Here is an 8,246-nt window from a genome sequence, read left to right on the forward strand (position 1 = left end):
TGCTTCCAGATCCTTCATGCTAATGGTTCATAGTAGGAAAAATAATCAGTGCAACCACTGAATAGCCATTTGGGAATCTAATGGCTATTTTTAATCACACTTGTAGCTTAAGAACATTAATCGCCATAATTGGTTTTTTGCTTCTTCTCTTATGGTGCAGTTTATAAGCAGCGCCCTTTAATTTAAGACACGTTTGTGGTGCTCACTGATGCTCCTGTATTTACAGCTTCAGGAGCTGAAGACCGTGAGGCTGTCTGGCTCTGCTCTCTGCCCACATTGCACTTAAGCAATACCTTCACAGCTCACGTTTCTGCAGCTGCTTGATATGATGGCACCGCGCATTTCCAAATACTTTGTATTTATATTAATGAGGTTGTCATCTACCACAGCAACTCCCCACCTCCGGCCATCGGGAAGGGGTTGGAGCTCGGGGGCATACAAGCGTTGCTAAACAGACGATGCAGGAGGTTCAGAGGGATGAGAGCAGGGCCCAGGGCTGTCGCTGGAATGCGGTGACAAACAGCTCCTATTAACAGAGTTCAAAAGGGCCCGGGCCAGGCGTCGCGGCACCCGCGGTACCACACGTAGGCAGAACCATTCCTGCGCCGGGACCGCCCGCACCCCGCACTGCGCCTGCTTTCGGCCGCCTGGCGGGCTTTGTTTGGCCTGCGCCGGATGCCGGGAGCATTCCTCCCAGGGTGAAACGCCAGGCAACCAAAATGATCCCGCCGGGAAGCATTTGCACTCATCCTCTCTTCCCCATTGAAATCCCACTGCAGCAAAGGAGGGAACAACACTCTACTTTAATGCTGATGGCACCCCTTTACTTGTAAAACAGATTTGTGGTTAAGTAGTGTGTATACGCATATTTTTCTCCTGTAAAAGAGGGCATTATTTTGTCACAGCAAAATCAGATTGCAAGAGGCTATTCCTTTAGATGCTATAGGATTGCTGTCTAATTACAGGGTGTGCCAAAATCACCAGGGGCAGAGGCAGATAATGCTGTTTCCAATCAATCACCAAGATGTTATAAAAGGCTCATTAAAATAAGCAAGAGGCAGAACTAGAGAAATCTCTTGGCAGCAAGGCAAATATTTGGCCCTTCAGGCTTTCCAGTGCCAGCCAAATACCATCATACCATGAAGTTATCCTTCTTATCATTATGCTAAAAAGAAGGAAGAATTACAGTGCTGCCAGAAACTTAAATGTAGAATAGGCCAACATCACAATGAATTTCGCACTTAAATGGAAATAATTATTCCAAATCTATAGGAATATCTACAGAAAAATCATGAACACAGCAATTACTATGTATTCACTATCAACTAAAACCCTGTATCTATTTTATTCACAGTATCCTACAGCTTTTTGTTAATCAACAAAAACCCATAGAGCAAAAGAAGTCAATTTTCTTTTTGTTTAAATCCCCTCTAGTCAGTGGAGCAATATCAGAGATTAAAACATTGGGTATAGGATTCATTGGCATACTTTGCTTTTCTGTTTCTTTGTTTGGTCAAAGCTGGTTTTGTCACTCTTCAAAATGATCCTGTAACTTCTGGCTACAAGTAGAAAGGGGATAGCAGTGTAAAGATAACAGAGTTTTCGGTGTGCTTCAACCGTGTCAATCTCTTCACAGATCACAACATTGTTGAGGATGGAAAGGACCTCTGGAGACGAACTTGTCCAAACCCACCCCTTACACAGGTTGCTCAGTGCTGTATCTCATCAGACTTCGAGCACCCCAAGGATGGAGACTCTCAACCACCTCTCTCGGCAACTTGTTCCAGGATTTGACCATCCTTACAGTAAAAAAAAGGGGGGTTAATTTTTTTTTTAATATGATCAAATGGAATGTCCTGTATTGCGATTTATGCTCTTGACTCTTGTCCTGTCGCTGGACATCACTGAGAAGAGCCTGGCTCCATCTTCTTTTCTCCTCTCCCAGAAAAGGTATTTAAACATATTGATAACTTCCCCTTCAACCCTACTCTTGACCAGGATGAAAAGTCCCAGCTCTGTCAGCCTTTCCTCCTACAGAAGACATTCTGTTCCCTTGATCATCTTCATGGCCATTTGCTGTACTCTTTCCAGTAAATCCATATTTTTCTTGCGCTGAGGAACCCACACTCTGGGTGTGTCCTTACCAGTGCTGAATAGTGAGGAAGTATCACCCCACCCTTGACATGCTGGCAATGCTTTTCCTTATGTGGCCCAAGACACAGTTGGCCACCTTTGTTGCACATTGTTGGCTCATGTTCAACTTGGTGTCCATCAGGATGCTCAGGTCCTTTTCTGGAAAGCTGCTTTCCAGATGGTCAGCCCCTAGCCCTGCAATGGTACATGAAGTTGTTCCTCCCCAGGTGCAGGACTTTGCACTTCTCCTTGTTGAACTTCAGGAGCTTTCTGTCAGTCCATTTCTCCAGCCTCTCCACATCCCTCTGAACAGCAGCACAACTGCCTGGCATATGAACCAATACTCCTAGTTTTGTATCATCTGCAAACTTGCTGAGGGCACGCTCTGCCCCATTGTCCAGGTCATTTATGAAGATGTTAAACACTATCAGTCCCACTATGAGCCCTAATCACCACTAGTGACTGGCTTCCAGCTGAACTTCATTCCCCTGTTCATAGCCCTCTGTGTCTGGCACTTCAGTCAGTTTTCAAATGCTGGTTCTGGTGGTTTCCCTTTGCCAGCAAGACAGTCTGCTGATCTTGTTTGACTTAGTCATCAAAATAGGATGGATACTAGACAAAGCCTAGCTTAATATTTTTAATATTAAGAATATATTTTAAATATTGAAAGGATCAAGCTGACCCTGCTAAATGAAGTTCTCTGGGTTTTTCAGTGCTACAAATGATATGGTTCTGTTTTTAGATTTTTTTGATGCCTTGTCCCCATGCAAGTTCCTTAAAGCTGTGTCTACTACTTGAAATAAAGTGGTAGGACAAGCAGTGTGCTTATGGGGTCATAACATCATCACTGCCAATGGCAAACTTTCAGTTCATCTAGACACAAAAAAAGGACAGTAAACAGTAACACTTAAGCCACGTCAAATCTTGAAAGTGCACACAGAAAAACAAGCCTTGGCGAGTCTGTCTGGTCAGTGAATTCCTTCTGTCTGGATGTGATGAAATACATGGCAGTTCTTAAGGGTTGTCTTCAAGTAATGCTGGTATAAGGATTTGAGTGTGATAGTTAAATGTCAAACAAAAACCATCAATCAACTGCTAAGTTATGAAATGATTGCAGTTCTTTTGTCTAGTCCTAGGTGTTGCCTGGAATATAACTAGAGTATTTGAAACTTTCTAGCTTGGAAAAACCCAAACAGAAAAGATGGCAGTAAGCAGAAAGATTTGGTCCAAGTTTTTGGAAGTAACATCAACTGTTTGTCCATGGTCTTTAGGATCTTCCTGGGTGACACTGCAGAAAGGTAGAAGATACAGGTATTCTCCTAAAGGATCCTGAAACGTTCATATTTTCAGCAGCTTTCATGGATCCTAAACACAAGGTATCAAACGCTCCAGGAAAAAAAAGTGAAGTGAAGGTATCTGACTTGTTTGGCAGTGTTTGCTTCAAAGGCTACACAGGATGATAGTGTTGACTATCTCACTCTCGTCTTCCTCTGTTAGTTCTCCTTAGTTCCCTATCTTTTTCTAAGTATCCATCTACTGCACATTGGCTTCTCTCTGTCTTTCATGCTGATACTTTGGGTCTGCATTGAAAGTTAGTCTTTTGATCTTCATCTCTCACAGTCTTTCTATTATGAAAAACACTGACTGGTTAAACATCTGCCATGTGTTTGTGCTTATGGAGCCAGCACACATTAAGGGACTTGGATGGCAATGCCAGATGCCAAGGAGTGTCTTACATTTCTGTGATACTTTTGGTCCCCTCTGCTCCTCTACAGAAACAGGGATCTCACAGAAATGACAATGGGCAGGCTAATAAAGTTAATTCAAATCATCCAGACGGCCAAATCCCTTGAGAGAACCACTTGATCAGGTGAGAGATTGTCCTTTAAATAAATTTTACAGACAGTTTCCTGGGCTAAGATGAGAAAATCAGAGAAGGTGGTGTAAGAAGAATGCTGTACTGAGCAACTTTGTGGAGGAGAAGATGGAAGGTGAAATGCAGCTTATTCCTCCAGACTCAGAGGTCTGGTAGAAATCTCATTATCAGTAAACACAAAAAGACTACATGTGGAGCTGGTGCCACATGGCTATCTGTCTCCTGGGGTTCCTCAGCATTTCTTCCCAGTGGTTCCTCTCTGTGCCCGTGATGTGCAAGCCCAGGCTGCACTTGCCGAGCACGTGGCTCTGCCCAGCATCATCTTGGCTCAGCATTTCCAGCTCCACGCTGGAGGCACGCAGGAGCTCATGAGGCACCTCAAACATGATCATCTCATTCCACACAGGGTTGATCTTGTGTTTTGCACGTTTGGTCTGCTTCTTCTTCAGCTTTAAGGACTGATGCCTCAGTGTCACCTTGACCGAAACGTCTGTATAGGATGTGGAGGGAGACACCATATTAATGAGCATGCAACAAAATGAATGCAAGAGAATTTTAACTGGTGACATCGGACTGAGAGAGAGAACATAAAAAAACATTTATCTTGGTGGTTTTGTTTTTCACCTTTTAGAAATTATTCAGATCTCTTTGGTTTTCTAAGCAAAACATTTTTTTTCTTCCAAACACCACCCTTCCCACTTTCTTTCTAGATTTACATAATAGCAGCAATGACAGTTTCTGTTTTCTTGCTATTCTACTCACCATTGCCAAGTAGATCTTTCAGCTGCTTGGAATGGAGATTTTTAGCCTTAATAATCACCACCAGCAGGCGGTTAGCTGCTGGCAGGTAGCTGATAGAGAGCAGAACCTCACCGTGACCCGTAGATGGCTCCTGGAAAAGGAGACACATATAAAGGGTTAATTTCTTATACAATCTTGGCCATAACATTAGGAAAACTAAATAGTACAAGAGTGATGGGTGCAAGGTTGTGGACTAAGCTGTCTCCCTATCTTTGTACAGGGATCTTTCCAGTTACACTGGATGAGAATAAACCTGCAAAGATGTCTGAGAGGGCTCCTCCTCTCATAAGGCCCTGATCACACAAGTTACTTCTTTCTTTTGTTGCTGGGAAGCCACTGCTTCCTAACGTATACTTTTAATGGAATATTTAGTCAGAAGAAGAGGATTTGGGGCTGAACTACATGCAAGTAGTCTGTTACTCCTTTTTTGATATATTATCTAGCCACCCTTTACTTATGTCTCCTGCTTCTATTACTGTTTTTCATAATTCACTCTTCATTTCAGCTGTTCTTTTTGTAAGGAGGTTCTAACTACACGTGGAGCCTGGTCCTTCTGCCTAGCATGAGTGTAGGGCTCCTGAAGAGGTGAAAGAGTAGGCAATACCCACATCTGTACCACACAGCCAGATGCTGGAGCTGGAGCTGAACCCTCTGTGACACTCTTACCTGGTATGGGAAAAACCCAGCCAACCCGAAATCCTCTGTGAGCCCAGCACAGTACTTTACTCTTCCTTCTAGGCCTGTCTTTCCTCAGGCCCATGAGCTGCTGGCCCTCTGGGATTTCCTCCAGGGCAAATGCTATGAACCATCAGGCATTCATTTCAGGGGGCCATTTTCTCTTTTCTGTTCTTACTCCTTTCTTCCCATTAGTGATTGGCCTCTTTGCCTCCTGACCTTTCTCCCCTTTCTTTCCTGCTTGTCTTGGACAAGCAGCCCTGGAGGGGGAAGCAGAGGGACACAACCACACCAACCGTCCATCGCTCTCCACTGGGAGACAGGTGCCGTTTCCTCCTTGGAGCTGGCAGGGAAGGAGGCAAAGCCCATGCCGATGTGTGCAGAGCTGCCAGCCTGCAGCGAGGGGCAAAGGGAGAGCAGTTAATTCTCTCAATGAGCAGGAGCTTGTGACAGAAATCTGGTTTAGTGTGAGGTTAATGACCCAGAAGAGTCTCAGAAAGCCAATGTCAATTCAACAGACTCCCTTTGGACTCCTTACCATGATTTACACACTTTAGGACCGACAACCCTTCTCCAGGCCATTTCTGTGCTCTGCATTTTCACTTCTAAGTGAGCCATAAATATTCTGAATTAAGTTTTCACCCAGTTACTCACAACAGGCAAGGACAGGCCCTTGTACACTCCGCATTAGCTGATTGACTCTGCAGAAAACATGGCTGTCATCACTGTCTGGTTTGAATGACTTATTTGTCGTGCACAAATCAGGTGGGAGGCCATTAGCTAGGAAGCCTGAAATTCAATCCCAAATCAGCTCAAGTAAATCTTTTTTTCATGCACTCAGGTAGCAACGAAGGGCTTATATGTATTTCACTTACATAAATCCTGTCCTAAGTGGATGTTAAAAAAACCCATACACAAAACCAAACAAAGGCAGATTCAAATGGCTGTAAGTCGACTGCAAAAGAACAGGTGTTTGTACATGGAGGGACAAATACAAATACCACCTCAATACAGAACCACTGTTTAGGCAAGTCATAAGCTGCTTTTGTTTGTTTCTCCCCTTTACATCTCACCAGGTCCCACTCCATAGCTCTTGGCTGGAATTTGGTTCCTGTAGCTCGAGGCACAGATAGATACAGTGGAGATTGGGAGGGTAGGGGGTGGCAGGGCTCTGAAAATGTGCACGCACACAGACACGCATGCACACACAGACATCCATTGTGCACACATGCTGCATCTTGGCTTTCTAGCTCCTAATATTCTGGTCAAGTTTTTGCCAAACCTGTACCCACATGAAGCTAAAACCTACAATGATTGATCTCTGATGGAGTTTTGCACGAAGAGACCAAGCCAGAAGTACTTTTCCTTTCCTCTCCTTCTGGATTATTTTTTTTTTGTTTGGTTTGGTTTGGGTTTTTCTTGTTTGGTTGGTTGTTTTTTTTGTTTGTTTTTCTTTTTCCTATTAAATCCATAACCTGCATTTTGTGCTGCAACCTTGAAAATTCACACAACTGCCAGAGCTTCAGTCTTCTATTCTGTGCCATAAGGATAAAAAGCATCAGTGGGTCATCAATGAATTACGTGTGCAGGTTACCGTGTAATCACAAAAGGGAAGGTGCTATTCAAGGAGCTGCTACCATCACTGTCATTAGCAAAGCACTGAGAGGGAAGGAAGACAAGATAAGGATATCAGACTGCAATATCTACGCATTGCATTTCTCACAACAGTCCATGAATTCCTGAATACTAATTACATTATCTGGTTAGCTGTAAGCTCCCCTCTGAGAGCCTTCCCTTGTGTGTGAGAGAATTACTGGGAAGGTAGGAATGAAATTTCTGCAGCTCATGGCTTTTCAAGGAAATGTCACACATTAAACAAAGTCCAGTAACTTTGTTCCTGGATGGATGCTGTCAAAAATAGCTCCTCTTTTTTGATCAGCTCTTCCTCGCTCCCTCCCGCTTTGGTTGCTGATGAATTATTCAAGATCTGTATATAAGCTATCTGTGCAATGGTTGGCTCTCTCAGGTCCCAGATGACGCAAATTCAGCTTTCACTGCACATCCTCAGCTCAAACTAGGGCACTGTTCAGCAATACTGTTAGTGTTAACCTTATGCTGTCAGCTTGGAGAAGAAATGAACACTGCCCTGTTTCTGTGCATAGTTGTGAAGCTGGACCAAGGCAGAGTACCCAGTATGTCAGGGCCCCATCAAGTGTACTGGAGTGACAACTGACCATCTCTGTGAACAGGCTGCTCCTTGGGTATTGCTTACAAAGCAGATACTACAGTAGATTAGGGGGGATGGGCTCCATCTATCTCAGCTTAGGAATTTAAATCATTATACTGGAATAATTTCTTTTGAACATCTCTTTTTACAGCAGCAGACTGGGAACTCATTTCACTTTACAGCTATTAGGCAAATATTTAGCCTTGTGCTTGAAGTTCATTAAACTGATCCAGACCGCTCATTTATTTCTGCTGCCTCTCTCCCTGACAGAGGTTTCTTTAGAGTGCCAGCCCTATTAGCATTCAAGTGATGATCAGATAAATTAGCATTATTGGAAATAAGAAATGCTAACTTTGTATTCTGTGTCTGTGGCAACACAGTGGAGCGCCCTCACCCCTGATGGTGACAGGCAATAATTCATGTAAGCATGCTTAGCAACAATGCTGGTCGTGTTTTGCATTGCTCACCCTGTACCATACCAGAGTACAATAGGTACCTGTCTGTAGCAATGTACCAGTGTTACAAGGGAGCCCA

At 43.8% G+C, this 8,246-nt stretch overlaps 1 protein-coding gene across 1 annotated transcript in view; it reads right to left on the reverse strand.

Annotated features, from left to right (window-relative positions):
• Positions 1–4,034: 4,034 nt before the first annotated feature.
• Positions 4,035–8,246, reverse strand: part of SYT13 (synaptotagmin XIII) — a 14,546-nt gene continuing 10,334 nt past the window's right edge. Inside the window, exons 5-6 of the mRNA XM_010189539.1 lie at positions 4,772–4,901; positions 4,035–4,499 (exon numbers count right to left, since the gene is read on the reverse strand). Coding sequence (XP_010187841.1) covers positions 4,195–4,499; positions 4,772–4,901 — 435 coding nt within the window. The 3' untranslated portion in view covers positions 4,035–4,194. The remainder of the gene's footprint in view (positions 4,500–4,771; positions 4,902–8,246) is intronic.

Source organism: Mesitornis unicolor, unplaced genomic scaffold (assembly GCF_000695765.1).
Source record: "Mesitornis unicolor isolate BGI_N332 unplaced genomic scaffold, ASM69576v1 scaffold8378, whole genome shotgun sequence".
NCBI classification, from domain to species: domain Eukaryota; kingdom Metazoa; phylum Chordata; class Aves; order Mesitornithiformes; family Mesitornithidae; genus Mesitornis; species Mesitornis unicolor.